This window comes from Phoxinus phoxinus (assembly GCF_949152265.1).
Source record: "Phoxinus phoxinus genome assembly, chromosome: 20".
NCBI lineage: Eukaryota > Metazoa > Chordata > Actinopteri > Cypriniformes > Leuciscidae > Phoxinus > Phoxinus phoxinus.
In genome coordinates, this window is record NC_136895.1 from 7770200 (window position 1) to 7789356 (window position 19157).

At 38.9% G+C, this 19157-nt stretch overlaps 2 protein-coding genes and 1 long non-coding RNA gene across 3 annotated transcripts in view; 2 read left to right on the top strand and 1 right to left on the bottom strand.

Moving 5' to 3' along the window:
* Positions 1 to 3964: 3964 nt before the first annotated feature.
* On the bottom strand, positions 3965 to 18672 carry LOC306988069. Its single transcript, XR_013795318.1, has 3 exons — positions 18383 to 18672; positions 5678 to 5734; positions 3965 to 5201 (listed from the first exon to the last, which is right to left on the bottom strand). It is a non-coding gene; the product is annotated as an uncharacterized lncRNA (long non-coding RNA).
* Positions 7347 to 12876, top strand: terf2ip (telomeric repeat binding factor 2, interacting protein). Its single transcript, XM_079593468.1, has 4 exons — positions 7347 to 7430; positions 8018 to 8930; positions 9022 to 9143; positions 12213 to 12876. The coding sequence occupies exons 2-4, from the start codon at positions 8030 to 8032 to the stop codon at positions 12777 to 12779; spliced, it is 1590 nt and encodes a 529-aa protein (XP_079449594.1). The 5' UTR covers positions 7347 to 7430; positions 8018 to 8029; the 3' UTR covers positions 12780 to 12876.
* The window catches only part of rnf123 (ring finger protein 123), a 153002-nt gene continuing 148801 nt past the window's right edge, over positions 14957 to 19157 (top strand). The window contains exons 1-3 of the mRNA XM_079592775.1: positions 14957 to 15081; positions 15769 to 15871; positions 15976 to 16063. Of these exons, the coding sequence (XP_079448901.1) occupies positions 15793 to 15871; positions 15976 to 16063 (167 nt within the window). The 5' untranslated portion in view covers positions 14957 to 15081; positions 15769 to 15792. The remainder of the gene's footprint in view (positions 15082 to 15768; positions 15872 to 15975; positions 16064 to 19157) is intronic.

Here is a 19157-nt window from a genome sequence, read left to right on the forward strand (position 1 = left end):
CTAGAACTTTCTGAACTGCAGACAAAGGGAATCGAAGCAGGTTCAAATCCCACTACCGCTGTGAATCAAATACACAGAAAACTCCACAAGAAGTCATACCAAAAACATCCAACGGGTGGCAGCAACACGCAATGCAGAAACTGCGGGGGTGAGTGGCCACACAAAAATGAATGCCCTGCAAAGGGTAAACAATGTAAAGCATGCGGGAAGCAAAACCACTTTGCAAGACAGTGCAGGTCAAAACCACAACACACAGAGCAGGAAGCAGAGACACAGAGATACAAGAAAAGCTATAGAAAGAAAATCAATCAGGTGGAAACACAAAGGGAACCAGCTCAACTCAAGTCATCTTCAAGCAGCGATGAATCCTATGCATAAACTGTTAAAAGCAATAGCAACAGTAAGCAGCCGTTAACACAAATCAAGCTGTATGGAGACACAGTGCCAGCTCTGATCGACTCTGGTGCTGCTGTAAACATCATCAGTGAAATGACATACAACAAGCTGAGCATTCAGCACAGGCTGATCATGACAAGAGCTTAACAGCTGTGTTCCAGTGACTCAAAGAACGTGGCCTCACACTAAACCGAAAGAAGTGTGAGTTCAACAAGACGCGACTTGAGTTCTTCGGGTTCATTTTCTCTGCTGGTGGTGTCTCAGCAGACCCCAAAAAGGTCGAGGCTATACACCAAGCTGACAAGCCGAAGGATGCTGCGGAAGTCTTTTGGGCATGGCAAACTACTGCTCACGCTTCATCCCTAATTTTGCCACAGTAACAGAGCCCCTCAGAAAGCTCACGAGGAAGAACACGACCTGGCAGTGGGGCGCAGAACAGGATGCAGCACTGAGCACACTGAGAGAGAGTCTCACCAGCGAGACCACGATGGCATATTTTAACCCGAACAGAGAAACAGAGCTCAGTCCAGTCGGGCTAGGGGCAATACTGCTGCAAAAAGACCAAAAAAAGAAACACATAATCGCTTATGCAAGCAGAGCACTCAGCGACGTCGAAAGCCGATACTCTCAAACGGAGCGTGAAGCGCTCGCAATTGTATGGAGCTGCGAACATTTTCATCTCTACATCTACGGGCAAAGAGTTCACAATGGTGACGGACCATAAGCCACTCGAACTGATCTGGAACAACCCGAGGTCCAAGCCGCCTGCCCGCACTCCGGCTGCAGCCATACAACCTCAAGATTGAATATAGGAAAGGGACTGGTAATCCAGCAGACTACATGTCCCGCCATCCAATCCCAGCACAGACACCTACCAAAAACACCCGTGCCACAAAAGTGGCTGAAGAATATGTAAACTTCATCATGCAGAACAACACACCAAAAGCGAGACACTCAAGGATGCAACATTACAAAAGGTTAGTGTTCTTATACGCAACAATGCATGGCACACAGTCGCAAAAGTCGCTGCGCTAAGACAGTATGAACATGTGAAAAGCGAGCTCACAGTATCACACGAAAATGACATCATACTCAAGGGCTCCAGAATCGTCATTCCCTTCTCCCTCGAGTACAGAGTACTTCAGCTTGCCCATGAGGCACATCAGGGAATCACAAAGACGAAGGCCCTCCTGAGAGAGAAGGTATGGTTCCCAGGCATCGACCGACAGTCCGAGGCAATGGTCAGAAACTGTCTAGCATGTCAAGCCACCACACCTGAAACACACACAGAACCTCTGCAGATGTCAGACCTGCCTGACACAGTCTGGCAAGATGTAAGTGCAGACTTTTACGGCCCACTACCAACAGGTGAACACCTGCTAGTCATCATAGATGACTACTCTCGATACCCCGTGGTGGAAGTTATACACTCCACCTCTGCAAACTCTGTCATCCCTGTCATAAGCCGTGTTTCCACCGAAATTACCCGGAACAATTTGTCCCAGGAACCTTTTTCCCAGGAACTTTTTTTTGCCCCAGACCCGTTGCTTTCTGCGTTTACACCGCAGTCTAAATTACCGGGAAGATTATAAACTGCGCGCGTCCGCTCCTCCCAGTCTGCGATGCACAGTAATCAGTTTTGAGCGCCACATTTATAATAAGTATGGAGGAGATTGTGCTGTAGTTGTGTTTGTGATGTATTGCAGACATTGACCGTAAAATGGCTGGGACGAACGCGCAGAAAATTTCCTGTTACACAAATACGCTTAATAAAGCCTGAACCTCGTCGTCGGTCCAGCTGTTTTTTTTTGTTTGGTTTTTTATTAAATTCCATATTTGCAGACAGACAACTCTTACTGCATGAAGCCACGAACCACAATAGATTTTTAAAAATGCCGGTTAAAATTGAATGCTGCGTGGAGTCATCCAATCAAAATGCAGCGTGAACACGACCAATCAGCATGTTCAGCGCACACGTCCCGCCCCCGAAAGTTCCTGAACTTTGAAAAAGTACTACCTCGCGAGCAGGGACTTTCGGAGGGGGAAATATTTACCCGGAACTTCATTTAGATCCTGATTCCTGCGGTGTAAACACACCGAGTACCACCCCAAAGCTCCTAGTTCTTGGGGAAAGTTCCCGCGGTGGAAACGCGGCTATAGATAAAATCTTTTCCATGTTTGGCATCCCCAGATCTGTGAAAACGGATAACGGCCCCCCATTCAACAGTGAGCAGTTCAGCAAGTTTGCAGCCTACATGGGATTTCACCATCGAAAGATCACACCACTATGGCCCCAGGCGAACGCCAATGCAGAGAGGTTCATGAGAACACTTGGAAAATGCCTCCGTGTTGCCTACATGGAGAACATCCCCTGGAAGCAGCATCTCCACACATTCCTACGTGACTACCGTTCAACACCACACAGCACAACAACAACATCACCCGCTGAGTTGTTGCTCAAACGCAGGATACACACAAAAATGCCTTTTGTGAGCATTCTCACTGGATCGGACAAGAATCTTCGCAGGAGAGACCACAAGGCCAAAGCCAAAATGAAGGTGTACTCAGACACTCGCCGACACGCTGCACATTACTCTCTCCAACCTGGTGACATGGTGTTGTGCTCTCAACCCAGGCGCAATAAACTCACAGCACCTTACAACCACAAGCCGTACAAAGTAACCACAGTCCAAGGCTCCATGGTCACCGCTGAGTGGAGTGGACATCGAGTGACAAGAAATTCATCCTTCTTCAAAAAGCTTGACCCTGGCCTGCGTGACACATCGACAGCAGAAGAGGATGAAGAAGTCACTGCCGATACAGTCCCAGTGGTGGCAAGATACCTTACTAGGCACAGACAGCCTCCACAATTCCTCAGAGACTTTGTCACAGCCTGAAAAACGGGTAACATGGACTGAGTAGGACTGTGAAATGGACATAATGCACTAGAGGTGGTATGGACTAGGGGACACAACCGTTATGTGTTAAATGTGTTAAGTGTTAAGTGAAGAGAATGTGTCCTAAAAAAAAGAAAAAAGAAGTTCGTTCAGAATCTGAGAATGTATGTAAAGCAAGCTCTATATCCTACTTCTGAAATTGTTTCTGAGTAGGCACTTAACTGATTTATTACACTAAAGCAATCTGTTTGTCTACTTCATAGAGTTTTGTTTTGATTACAGACCAAGTGAATGTTTAGTTGTTGATTACCCAAGTAACTGAAGGTGGAAACAACATAACTGAGTTCATTAGTAAAAAAAAAGAAAAGAAAAAAAAGAAGAAGTGATGTAACATTCAGAGTATATCAGTAAACTTGCACGTACTGTTTACGTCATTACGTTTGTATGGATATCAGGCGGAGGGATATCGACAGGTTGTTGGAAGCGAGGGCGAAAAGAGAGAGCCTGGGAATAAACGCACTGTATGCAACATTCGGTCTGATTATTTAATAATTTACTTGAGTACAAGTAGAAGTACTGAAAAATAATATGACTCAAGTTAGAGTAAATAAGTAGTTTGCTTAAAAACTACTTAAGTAACTATGTTACAAAGTACACTGTAAAAAATTTTAAATTACATTTTTTATTAATTTCATTTTGTTATGGTTACCATTAACTTCTATTATAATAAACAAACTGAACCAAATACAAATAAGAATTGTTAATCACATATTTTAGATCCATTTTAATACATACACTTGAAAAAAATAATATAATACACAAAAACATTGTATACAATAGGCTATACAAGAAAAGACATCTCAGCAAAATGCATGGAAACACATATGTTCCATGTAATAAATCAATGTAAAAAATATGTGACATTAACATGTTGACTACCCTAATTAAAAATGTGCATCTTCACTTAACTTGTTAAGCTTTGATAAGTCTGACGTCACTGTTTCCAAGTCCAAAAGCTCTATCAAATGTCAAAAACAGACAGCAAACGGTGCTAAAAAGCACTCATTCTGCTGTAATATTCCTGAAAATTATCATCCTAACTTGTATCTCTATACCGAAATCTCAGATGGTTAGTTATTCAGCTATTTTGAATCATAAAATGTTGAAGTCTGGGATGCCGTGAGACTGGAGACTGTAATGTACACTATGGCTTTTGAAAAGTTTAAATGTGTGACTTGAATCAACAGTGCTCATAAATGGTTGTTGCGTATTCTCACTAGAAACAAGAGGAAGTAGAAGGCTTTAAACCGGAAACAGTATTCCTTATGTCACAACAAGCAGAACACATTTTCCATTAACAGAGTTAAGGTGCAGTGAAATTATCTGTTGTTCTGTGAATTTTCACTGGTGGATTCCAGTCATTTCAATAAGAAACCACACGATCAGCAATTTCGTCTGTGGTCAAAAATGTCACTATGGGAAGTTCGACACTGGACAATGGTCAATGGACCTTTTTGCCTGCCCTGCAATTTCACGAAATTCACAAATGTGACTGCACCTTTACTCACTGCAACATAAAATGCAATTCACAAGGGACATGTGAGGTACTTAACAAGTTAGAAAAGTGAAAAGGTGCAGCAGCTTCATTTCCCGGTTGTTTTTCCTCTTTCCAGGCACTTCAATGATTTTCAGGTCTACAGGAGGATTTTTATTCTTGTTCAAACTTGTTTCAGCTTTCTGAGGTCCCTGCAAAGTACACATTTTACTGTTAGTAATGTTATTAAAGTGATAGTTGTGAACTTAAAATCATTTCCTCAGCCTCAACATTCCTGTTTGACTTTCTGTCTGTGGACCCCAAAAGCAGATCTCGGGCATAATGCAACCCCAGTCACCGTTCGTTCGCTTTCACTGCATGAAACACAAGCAGACAAATGTTTTGTAAATCATTCATGAAACCATTCTTATGTACACTTGTCTAGTTCAATTCAATGCAAAAAATTATGTAAAAATTGATAAATATTCTGTTAAGCTCCAAAAATGTCCAAGAAAAGATCCTAAAAATAATCAAATGAGTCCACAACTCATTATATTGTGTTGTAAGTCTTCTGAAGCCATAACAGCTTCTTTTTTTTGTCTAAAAAGACTAAACTTGAAATTATAATTCAAAGTTCAAATGTATTATATAGTAAAATGAAAAAAAAAAATTGCATAGCATTATTGGCCCCAAACTTGTTTACTTGTTACAAGTAAAAATAACATGAATGAGATTTGAGAGCATGAGGGAAGTTTTTCAGAGAATAATTGATTAAAACACACAAGTACACAGTCAAACAATACAATCACAAATCATAGTAATAAAGTTATATGTGGTGCAGGTAACTTACTGTAATTCAATGTTGCCTCTGAAATGTTCATATTATTTTAGAAATGTACTGGTTGTTCTGGGGAAACAAAAGAGCAAAGCTGAATATATCCAGTCACAACATAATATTTATTGGCCAGTAAATACCTTTAAAATGGTATTTGAGAGAATGAGGACACCTGTAGTAAATAAACAAAAACAGACCAAACTATATTAACCGCTTGTGTTTTTCATAACAAACGCCAAAGCAATTTGATCAGTAATTTGAAGATAGTTGTACACAAAACGTTGAATTGAATGACTAAAAAAAAACTAAAACAATAAGTCAATGATTTCCATTTGTGGCATAAAGTTCATTATATTAGATTATTACATATTGTTGTCCTATTGTTAGTTTAATTGCTTCTATTGCTCTCCTTTTGAAAAAGCATTTGTAAGTCGCTTTGAATAAAAGCATCTGCTAAATGATTACATGTAAATGTAATAATAATAGGATAATAATAATCTTATCGTGGCCTCACAGAACATTGGGTTCCTCCAGATGCTGGCTTTAACATAAGAGATATTAGATGTAAGAAGATCTTAATAACCCTTTTATAGCATTCAAGTTCCTCCATTTTCCCCCAAAGCACTTCGAGGTCTCCTGGTAATGAAACGGTGACTCCAGAACCTCTGAATTGAATACAAAGTGCTTAAAGGATCCCATAAGTTCCAGCATGAACCGCAAAGATTGCATAACTTAAAAGAACCGCACAATAACATACGGACTGATCTTCCTGCAGTGTCCATCAGCCGTAGAGTAGGAGTGTGTGTGGATCACAGTGCAGGACACAATGAGCCTCATCCACACAGTCCAGACCATATTTACTCAGCCGCTCTATCCTGGGTTGTAGTTTCTTATTTTCTCTTTATCACATTATTATTATTACTACAGCTGAACTTCTGTCATTGAAATAATATCAGACAAATGTCTGTAAAAAATCCTCAAATAGACAATACGATCAGTGTGTGTGTGTGTTTGTCCCTTTCATATTTCACATTAGTTGTTTATTATAAAAATTGTTTTCATTTTTTTTTTTACAGGTGTTTTTAACAGTCAGGTGAATGTATTAAGTAAATGCTATACAGTGCATCCAGAAAGTATTCACAGCGCTTCACTTTTCTCACATTTTCTTATGTTACAGCCTTATTCTAAAATGGATTCAATTAATTATTTTCCTCAAAATTCTACAAACAATACCCCATAATGACAACGTGAAAGAAGTTTGTTTGAAATCTTTGCAATTAAAAAAATTAAAAATAAATCACATGTACATATTTATTCACAGCCTTTGCTCAAAACTTTGTTGAAGTACCTTTGGCACCAATTATTTAAAAAAACTAACGTTACAAATACATGTTTTGGGAACGTTCCCAGAACGTCCTGGGAACCTAAAATTGTTAGCTGGGAACTAACAACAATCAAATAAAATAATATAATATAATTTAAAACTTTGATAGGGTTTATACATTTCTCTTGATAAAAGCGAATTTTTCGAAAAGTGCGTTTTACTTTTAGAACCTTTACTTTCACTTTTCTTGTTTTCCCGCGTTGCGTCCCATTGGACATTTCCTTACCCGTCTTTTTCCATAATTAAAGTCTCAGCGCGCGCTCTCGTGCAATAGTCTCTTCTCGCGGGCGATAGAGCCGTGACTCTTATTTTGAAATTTTTTTTTCACATGTCTCTCAGTTCAGTGTTTGTCTGGACTCACTCCTGTAACACTGCGAAACACAGGTAGTTATATTTTCTTTCACATCAATGTTTTGATTTCTAGACAAGTAGTGGGTTCATACTAGTCTTTTGCATATATTGATGCTCTTTGTTGCAAAGCAGAATAGCAGGGAAAGCCTGCGACGTGCAATTATTTCAAGTATTACTCATGGTAGGACATCTGCGAGTGTAAATAAACTATGATTACACTAAGTTATGGTCATGAATATTACGTTTTACTTAATTCAAAATGTATGCGCTTTTAAAATGCGCGTTGATGCGAGATTATTGAATTCTGTAATGGCATAAAAGATACAAATTTGCTTATGAATGTATATTTGCATGTGTGTTTGTGCACAAGTATAAACACATAAAGGCTTTTAGGTCTTTTATCAGATTCAGAACTGATTTGACTTTTTGAGTGTAGTTCATCACATTAATAACTATGTGTACATGATCCACCAATATGTCAAACAGACATTTTTACATTACCCCTCATTTTAAACAATATATCTATTGGTTTATTATTCAAAACCAAATTAACTTTTTTTTCTTTTTAAACTTAAACCATTTTAATATGAAAACGGTTAACTTTCATATTTAATCCTCAGGTAATCTTCACAATGTCAAAGCCAGGAGAGGAGAAGGTCTCTGAAATATCTCCCGTCTTATTTCTGGAAACCAGTGGACATTCAATGCGCTTCTATGTGAGACCCGGTCCAACTAAAACGCAGCTTTATCCTCTGATATCTAACGGAGGAGGCATTTTGTGTCGGAATCAAGAGCCCGGAGCCATTTTGCTGGTTGATCCGGGCGACGTGACCAGTGCGATGGCGAGCACTGGGCAAACGTACATCTCTACGAAATTCATCCGAGATTGTGCAGAGCAGAACCAGCAGTTGGATCGGGCCGACTATGTGATCAGCGTGGGGCCGTCTGTCCAGACGAGGATGGCTGCCCGTCACCAGGGCACTGGACGGCTGGGTTACTCGCCTGAAGACGACGCCGCTATTGTGAAGTTCATGGAAAAGCGGCAGCATGAAGCCAAAGGAAACCTGGTTTGGAAAGAAATGGAGAAGCGGCGTGTGACCGACCACAGCTGGCAGTCCATGAAGGATCGGTTTCTTAAGCACCTTCAGCATAAGCTCACGGAGAAAAGCCCGAAGAAAAGTCCCTCTAAAAGAAAAGCTCTCTTATTTACTCAAAGCCCCTTATCGAAGAAGAAAGCGAGTCAGACCTCCGAACCCGAGGCTGATGCTGAGACCGTACGAAAGTCACCTCAGAAGTCCGTCGCTGTGTCGGATTCATCTAACACGCAAATCTCCACAGAGTGTCCTAATGTCAGGACCATCCCTCCTCCTTCCCCCGAGAGAGCCAGTTCTCCTCCAGAGGCGGCCAGCGAGTCTCCACACGACCGCCAGGACGAGTCCCGTGTCCCGGTCCAAGAACAAGAAACTCCAGCGCCTGAAGTGTCCAGAAGTCCTACATTAGATGAAGATCGTGATGGACGAGACATTCCAGATGGTAGCATGTTCATTACATGGTTTTATTTATTTACCGTGTTGTTCCTCAACGAGCTTTGTCCATAAACCTTCTTGATTTTACTTTACTTTAGGATCAAGTGAACATCCATCTCTCAACATAACAAAACAAACAACCTGCAAAACCGCCACGGCTGATTCTAAGAAACTTGGGATTCTTGCAAAAGCCGCGAGAGAATTTGAGGACTCGGATGTGGTAAGATTGAACAATATCAACCCTGACTAGATAGAGCTGATGGATCAGTGACATGAAGCTCCTTCATTGGGCAGATCTATTATTTAAAAATGATATTAGAATTGGATTCGCCTATAATAAATGATTTTAATTTAGGCAGTTTGACATAGGATTTTATTATTATATTATCTTATATACAGTAGTGGGCATAAGTGATGTCCGGAGGGGCTTTTTGTTTTTAATGATCATACATGTTTGATTAAATCATAAAAATATGAGGAAAATATTAGTTAAATATGATGAGTGAAGAACAAAACAACTTGGTTATGGTGTTTATCTGACAAAATTATTTGGCAAAAACTGCAAGCTACAGGCTTTCTATGCAAATATATATTTTTTTATAAAAAAACAAAAAGCGCACAGGAAAAACCAAACATTGACTACAGCATAATCAGTTATTATTATTTTGTTGGTACTGTTTTGTTTTTGCATACACAATTTCTTTGTATGACAGCTTGGGCAAAAATTATAAAAATTATAAAGTTCCCAGACCAGAAATCACTTTTGACGACTACTACTCAGTGCAGTCAAATCGATTCCAACTGAAAAGTTTGTTTATATAATATGTGTATTTACACACATATATTATATCTATCTATCTATCTATCTATCTATCTATCTATCTATCTATCTATCTATCTATCTATCTATCTATCTATCTATCTAAAAAAGCATTTATATTATGAATAAATGTTTTGTTTTAGTTTTTTTGTTTGTTTTACAGTATCAGAAATATATATAAAAAATAGTAATGTAGTGTGACCAACAAAGTCATGTGGTGCAACCAACATGCAGGGAAAAAATAACAATAAAAGAGGTTCTTGTTATATAAAGAGGACACCTGCAGACCCCTTGTGAATATTTGTCAATACATTTCTAACAATATCAGAGAATTTGAGCTTTTTATGAGGCAAAGTTAGTTCAAGCTGTAAAATGTCATGTGGTACAACCTCCCTCGACTCTTCAAAAAGTAATTGATCCCTCAAGATATATATTAAATAATTTCTGCTACTTGTAAATAATTATATTTTTAAAACTCTTTTGAAAATAATGGATAAACTCGCATGTATTTAAAGTATAATAAAATATTATTTTTATCTTGATGTATGCACCACATGACATGAAACAGAATCTTTTCTTGAAAATAGTATGAAAGTGTTTAAAAACCATGTGAAACCAACTTGAATTGTCTTGAAAATTGTTCCAGATTTTTAAAAGAGGTTTCCATTACTTTATTATGGACTTTTTCCTTGTTTTTTCCTTGTCCACATTTATCAGGGCTCCAAACTGCGACTAAAATGGTCGCATTTGCGACCAAATATATTTATTTGCGAGTGAAATTTCTGCCAAGGTCGCCATTGGCGACAATACAAATTTACTCCCTTTGATTGTAAAATCTGCATCATACATGCATGTTTTATAACCAGTAGCCTATCGCTTCATTTGTTTTGTTAACGTCATGAAATGAGACGCTTTGTGTGAACTGAGTGAAAGCGCCAAAATATGAGCGGGTAAAACGAATGTCACCTTTCGCGTCAGAAAAAAAAAAATGTCAAAGCGAAAAATATTGGACTTCTTCAAGCAATCCTCATCTCTGTCAATCACCAGCACGCATGACACACCTCTGCTAACAAAAAATATGCGATATTTTAAATGCGTCATTCTGTTCATAGAACGCTCCATATGAAAGTTTTTTTTTTTTTTTTTGCAATGCCAATCTAGCGCTGACTCCATGACGAGCCAATAATCAGAGTTGTTCCCTGCACCGCACAGCTTAGTTTCTAGATGTAGAAACTAAAATGTTTTGCCGGACTGGACAAAAGCGAAGCGAACTGGACGAGATGAGACAGAGTGTGTCTGTGCGCGAGCAATAGTGCGCGAGAGAGACCGATAAGGGTGTCTGCGCGCGAGAGACTTCAAATAACAAGAGACCTTTCAAATAACAACTACAGAATTTTATTAACTGACATCGGGATCCCGCTTACATGGCTACCTTCCAAATAAATCAATAATTTGACACAAAATATTGATTTAAAAACGATTGTATTGCTTCCGTGTCCATGACAACGCTCTGTTTTTCATGGCAACTGTGTCTTATCAAGAAATAACATACTGCATTCTACATTAGAATTTAACCAAGCCATGTAATAATAGGTAATAATAATAATAACAGAAGATAATATCTCTAGTCTATCCTAATAATTATTATAAATACAATGTATATAAAATATAAATACAATTTAAAATATTAATAAATTATTTATTTTTATTTATTCTGGAGAAGCACTGAATTTTGGTGAATAAGAGGACCCATTTTATTTTGATACACATTAGCAGGAGATGTAGCACAATATGAATGTAAAAAGCAGTTATAATTAGCCTATGTGACAAATCAACAAATAATTTTGGCCAAAATCGTGCAGCCCTACTGAGGTATGATCACGAGACACAAAATTTTTTTTGTGACTTTTGTTCAAGAGCGGGCAAAGAAATAGCGGGGAAAACGGAGTTCATTACAGGAACTAACCATTTCAAAAAAGAGACTGTGAGAAAACACAGGGACAGTAACAAGCATAAAAATGCACGCGATCACATAGGCTAATCGCGAAGAATGCTCCACAGACTGCACCGTTAGCACGTGCAGTTTCTCGTGCATACGAGCTGCGGGAATTTATTATTTATTATATAAAAAAAAAATTTGGACTGTATATAGTTCATAAGTCGGAAGTGACATTCAGTTCCCAAATAAGCTTCAGTTACCAGAACATTCACAAGATGAAAATGCTGAAACTGTAAGAAGAGGAGAGACATGCACACAACAGGGTGACTAAAAGTAAATGCATTATTATGTGGCTCTTAAAAAAATTATTTGGCGCCTGTTTTTTCCCCCTATAGGAGCCAATGGCTCCTTACTTGATTTTTTTGTTTGGAGCCCTGTTTATGCATTTGTAAAAGGATAGTTTTCCAGCGTTTCAGCTTAGAAAACCTCAGTGACCTCAAATCTGTAATGACTTGAATGTATTTGCACAGATGGATGAAAGTGAAGAAGGGGAAGACCCATGTGAAGCCCCGATCGCCGAGCCCTCAGACGCGCATGAAAGTTCAGCGCCGCCTGCAACATTTGCCAGGGAACCAGAGAGCCAAGCTGAGCCCCATGAAGAAGCCCGACAGGATTCAGCAGCACCCGAGGAAGAGGAGCGTCCAGAGCCCAGTTCCACAGCGTTTAACGCCCACGCGTTCATGTTCGACTCCGAGTCACGGGAACCAAACCACAGCCAGGCCAGAGGAACGCCAGAGGAAACTCTCTCCAGGCTCCTGGTGGAGGTCAAGGAGCAGGTCAAGGCCTTGATGAGAGAGAGTAAGAAAGACCTGGTTGAGGTGACCAAGGCGCTGTTGAAAGCCAATGGGGACCTTGCACGTGCTCGGGTGTATCTGATCGATGGGTACGAGCAGGAGATTCACGGGCCGCTCTGGAATCATCTGGATGACGAGGTCCTCCTATTGGCTGATTCATATGAACTTGAGCTGCTTCAGTCGAAATTCGGAGAGGAGGAAGTGAGCAGGAGAAGAGCCTTCCTCACGGCGGACAAAAACTGAGAGGATTGTAGGACTGTGAAACGATTAATCGCGATTAATCGCATCCAAAATAAAAGTTTGTGTTTACATGATATATGTGTGTGTACTGTGTATAATTATTTTGTATATAAAAATACACACACATGCATGTATATATTTAAGAAAAATGTGTTATTTATATATAAAATATTTCTATTTATATATGATATAAATTATATAAAAATATATACAGGATATAAGTGCAAATATTTCTCAAATATATACATGCATGCGTGTGTATTTATATATACTAAATAATTATACACAGTACACACACATATATCATGTAAACACAAACTTTTATTTTGGATGCGATTAATCGTTTCACAGCCCTTGGTTTAACCCAGTTACAATATCACTCAGTTTTTATATTCTCAGTTTGGTACAAGTTCAGTTTTATGTTGAAAAGTTATGAGAATTTTTGCTAATAATTACTTTGTTATATATAAATTAAAGTATTTTCCTAACTGATTGTGTATAATTGTGTTAAACGCAATATTATCCAACACGTTTAAAACACATTTACATACTTGCTTCCACGTCTGTGGATCTTATATTAATATAATTGTAATCTAACAAATCTAAACCTAAAATCTAATGGCTTTTTTGGATTATTGAAAAGATGTCAGCCTTGTTTCGGGCAAAAGTGGTGGCGATTTTAGGGCCCCTGGCTTTCGATGGGCCCCGCGATTTTGACAGAGGATAAAACCAAATTCAATTGTTTTGCACAAGGGCGATACCATTTCACAGTGCAGGTTTCGCAATGGGTTCAAGTTGCCCACATACATTTGTTGGGTTGACCAACAGAAAGCTGCTTGGTTTGAAAGTGAATTCTGTGTGAGCGGTGCCTTATTCATCACTACTCTATTGATAATAGACATTTAAATTTCCATAATGTGACTGTCACTGCACCTTTATTACAGTTAAAACACTTTAATATACAAAGTGGGCGGTTATCAGCTTGTATATTGTCACTAACTTGTCAGATACGCTACTCAAAGTCATAATTCTCTTAAAATGTAATTTCTGAAGGTGTAAATAGATGTAAACGCTGCTTGCTTGAGGCTAAGCGGCATGATATGGTCACGTGACATCTGTTACTTTTCTCAGCGCTGCTCACGATGGCTCAATCACAGTCCTTTGTGATTATTGGGAAGCGATTTCATATTTAATCAGTGGCAGAGTGGACCAAATTTTCATGTGTAGCCTATGTTAGATACAGACGAATAGTTGATTTAACCCGACGTTGTTTTTTAAGCACACAAATGTTTCTAGATAAGGCTAATAGTTTTGAGGATTCGGGGGTTTTTTTTGCCCTCAAGCAGGAATAAAACGGGGAGTGAAAAGTTATTAGTCAACAACATTTGCCGCCCAGTGGTCTTTTTATGGATTTGATGATTCGCTTTCATTCACGTCTACGTATTTTGTCCTAAAACGCGCTCTATAGCAGTGAATCGTATGTGTTAAAGGAATTGGGCGGCAGATTTACGTGCTAATAATTGCTAACCAAAAGACACTCAGTATAATTCCTGCAGGGGGCTCTACTTGGCTCACAATACGCACTCCCACATTCAAAATTCAATCATATTCAAATCTCTGGACTTTTTTTGTGTTATAGGAGGATTTTGTATACTAAATTGTATAGTTTTAATCTGTTGATTTCAAAGAGCGACACTTGACGTCTAAATACAAATTTTTTTTTTTTTTTTTTTTTTTTTTCACTTTTTTTTTTTTTTTATTGCAAACTTTTACATAACAACAAGCTCAGGGATGTTAAGCAAGGATGTATCATTTACAATGAACAAACAACGTCTAAATACAAATTCACCACCGCAATCGCTAAATGATGACGTAAACATTTATAAACGTCTCTGATTGGTCCATCCAGAACAGCGCTGAGTAAAGTTACAAAAAGCACGTGTCATCGAACTACTTATAACATAACCGCAGCCCGGAAAATAATTAACATATAAATAACGACATTTTGAAACATCAATAGATACTGAATTGAAAACATAACGAGAAAAGATAAAATAAGAAAACTATTATTTAAACCCTTCGCATCTGACCAATGACAGACAAGGTTTGGGCCACAAGCCCCGCCTACTTTACCACTTGATCTTTCTGAGTGCCATCGCTCTGCTTATTGTATTTCTACGGTTAAAGGCAGCGACTGTAGACACATTTAAAGCGGAGAGTCTAATAACAAAATCTGCTGATCATAAATAAACACAACACACCAAGTCAGTGAGTACTACAGGAGAAATTAAAGTAACCATAAGCGGTAATGTCGCTTTATTTGTGTATATCATATTGCACGTCTTATCATACTAGCAGCTCTGGCTGTCATATGTGTTCGACACGGAGGCTGAAACACATTAAATATTGTTTTTGTTGCACATATGTTGGGCATTTTAGACCCCCGAGAGTCCTTAAATCATATTTATATTGGTTATAAACATATACATGATGTTGTTCATGCCATAAAGCCGTTATGTTAGCAAAATAGTGGCTAAAGAGAGAGAGAGTGTGTTTATATTGTGCAAATGTTTGTGTGTGTTTGCTAAAACAACAGCATGTAAACATTGAACCTGCTGTATGTTTTGGGTGTTTAAATGTAGTTTAAGCCTGTTGTCAAAATAATTTCTAGTTTACACTGCATTGTTTTGCATTGTATCTGTGTTGTTATTACTATACAAAAAGATAAACATGAAAACTGATTCTGCTAAAATATAAACAGTCATCTAACAAAAATGAAAGCCTACCATACATATTTTTTTGACTAACGTACAGTGTTTTGATTTGGATTTATACTACGGTAGTGTCATGTAAATAGCATGTAGCATAAGCATGTATAAGCATGTAGCACCTTATCTGATAAGTCACTGTACTTCTGCTGTACTGTAGTATATGAAATACTATGAAATGAGGTTACTGTTTGTATGCAGTAATTGGTGTGTTTGTTTGTCAGATCAGTGATCTGTCTAGAGGCAGAATGAGCTCAAAGGGTGGCACTGCCCTGTCCCGACGCAACTATCGCCTGGCATCCGACACAGACAAACCCAAAGTCACAGGTATTTCCCTGTAAAAAAAACAAAACATTTCACAGCAGGTAACGCCCTTGTAAATAAGTGAACACTTCTTCATGTAGATGTGTTAATCATGTGTGTTTTCTCAGGTATTGTCAATGAGAAGTTATTGAGCGACTATCTGCACCATGTGTTTCCTGCCACCAGTAAGCAGGGACCAGCATCAGCCGTGTACAGGTTAGTTCATCGACAAAGGGGTTTGGGGCTTTTGCCTTGAACTATAGTTTAACTATATATCATTTTTATTTAATTAACTAAAAATCGTATATATACATATATATATATATACATAAGTATTCAGTAATGTAATCCAAGCACCACAATATGAAAGTAATGTAATCTGATTACTTTTGGATTCCTTCAAGGTCACTAAATAAATAAAGTCAAGTAAAAAGCAATATTTAGGTGAATGATTGAAGAAACAGAACCAGATGTCAATAGAGATGCGCGGATCAGTTCTAACGTCAACCGAATTCACTGTTGTTATCAATCATCCACCGAACCTATGATTTTCTCCCATTTACATATCCACACTGAGAATTATTCAAAATATGGTAACATATTACACTAAATGTAGGCTGCTTTTAAATTAACTTTTAAAGTAAAAGTTCTTCTGTGGCAAAATTGCATTTCTTTAATAACCTAAACTCAGGCTTTATTCCCTTCAAACATGAATTGTCACTGTTTCCGTCACTGAAACTTCCCAAATTAAATACGTTCGGCCCAAGCAATGGCTTCATGAGTCATACTTTTCCTTTCTGAAAAGTAGCTAGGCTTGTGGCGGTAGTCGTGTACATCAGATTTCACTTATCACATAAAGATGTTAAGGAGAGATGACTGACAGGACAATGGCGCAGTGCACAACAGATCCCGAGGGTACCGCCGCTCCATATACTACACAGAGTACGCATGATCGCAAATTGGAAAGTAAAAAGCGAAAATTTAAAAAAGCGATTTTAAAACCCCGCAAATAGCCAACTATATAATTGCGAGAGAACATCTCCTATCTCCTATTTCTTTCCATCACCGTGTCCCTTTAGGCGCTCCGTAGAATGTCATTTCCTTTCTGAACGTAGTATTCGGCTTCGGGTACATCCCTAATATATATAATGAATGTTTACATGAGTGAATTGTTTATCGCCCATGTATTTTCACTGTTGGGAGATGTTACATGTTACAAAGATTGTAGGTGGGCTTTTCCCCATCGACAGTGATTTATTTATTTGATGTCATATTTAGAATTGTATAGTCAATAATTTTTTCATCCGCATGCTTTGAACCATTATTTTTCTGCAGGTGTTAGTAGTGCGAGGGACTAGAGGTCTGCGCAGGATGAATTTTCCAATCCCGCTCCCGCAAGAATATGTGACCGCTCCTGCCCCGCTTCTGATTTTAGCCCGCTCACTCCCGAAATTTTCACGTTTTGTCCCGTTTCTGCCCGCAAAAGCCTGTAGGGAGAGGTCTGCGCTGTTTTTCACTCCCGGTCTGGGTAGATTCTGTCTTGTTCTGATGTCTATAGACCCCTTTTGCGCCGACGTCACAATTATGTCACGGCGCTAACTGGTTGCAAAACAGAATGAAAACTGGCCAATACAAACCAGCACAGATTCAACTACATAATAAGGAGCTTAAATTACTATTTTTATTATTAAATGTCATCTTGTTGTGTTGTTGGGTTCTATAATCGACGGAGTACAGGCTCCAATTTTAGATTGTATCGCATAATGTTTTCTAAATGATTGTGATTATTTGTGAATTATCTACGATTGTAGTTTTGATTGATTGTGACTAGACTTTTTGAAGAACCTGGTAAGACAGTATAATCAAATACATAGTTAAAAAATGTATATGCTGTATCTGGAATATTTATTTCTAGAAAATATTCACATAATTGCACCGTAATGTCCCTCTTTACATCGTCATCTTCTGGCCTCGGCGCTGGCTCGGCAGAACTTCGGATCGTACCACAAGTCTTGTACGTGGCCCTTCAGCACATAGTTATAGGCATGTACAGATGTGTATGCCCTCAGTTTCTCTTACGCTCGGCTTCTCTATCGGGTCGGTGTAGATGTCAGGCTTCTCGACCGGAGGTGGCGTTAACGTTAATCCTGTCAGATCGTCCATCCATTGAGTGAGCGTGTACGGGTCGGCCAATCTGGTTCCGTCCGTTAAAATTAACTTTTGCAAATAACAATCACGGTCCTGGACAGTGAGTGAGCTTGCACATTAAGATAAAATTGGATATTCTCCAGTCATTGTTTAAAAATCAAGCTAACAAAACGGGTAAACTAACGTTAGTGAAGCGGCCGGAGGGATCTTTCTGCAACCGACTAAGCTCTGCCCGCAAAAAACGTCACCATATTTACCAACTGAAAAGGGGTCTATAGGCTGTTTTTTTTTTCCCTTCAATTTCCACACACACAACGTTTGAGATCTCCAGTTACAGACTTCTGCGTGCTGTAATTATTAGATATATATTTTGCACGAGTCACCTACCATGAGTAATTTCTTGTTCCCGCTTCCCTCGTACACATCAATATCTTCCATCACGCATCCGGACTCAACAATTCAAAACTGGTCGCACTCTGCAGAACTCTACGAGTGACTTTCTTATTCTAGAGAGCATCTGATTGGACAAACATCTGTGTAGTGCAGGATGAGTCATCCGTTTATTTGATCTGTTTACAATTATTATAATTTTTTGGCTAAACAACAAATCATGAAGACTGATGCATTAGTTGTTTGAGTGGATGTTGCTGGTGTCTTGTGCCGTTTCTCTGTCCTGTGCTCACCTCCAGCCAGTGTCTGGTTACTGGTGCTGATCTATACATAGAGCATGATGGGACACGAGAGACAGCTGACACTCGCAGAAGGCTTAAGGCGGCCTTTGAAAAGGGTGGATGTGTACATATGATCTCTAATTGTGGACTTTATGGCAGGCGCCATGATGGGAACCTGTCACCACTGTGTAAAGTCATGTGATAGTAGACTTGACTTTATCCACTGATATTTAGCTTAGATGACATTTGAGATGTTTTGGTCGGTGAGATCCCGCCCACAGACAATTTACCCAATATTGTTTCGACACCCTGTGTTGCCTGTTGGTGGAAAACACATCGTATTGCAGCCACAGAAGCCAACAAATAACCTACCCGACCGAAAGATCCTCAGCATCTAAGGGTGCTTTCACACTGGCAGTTTAGTTCGAAACAGGGGCGGTTCGCATGAAAAATTGGTAATGTGAAAGCTGTCATGCCACCCTTGAGTGCAC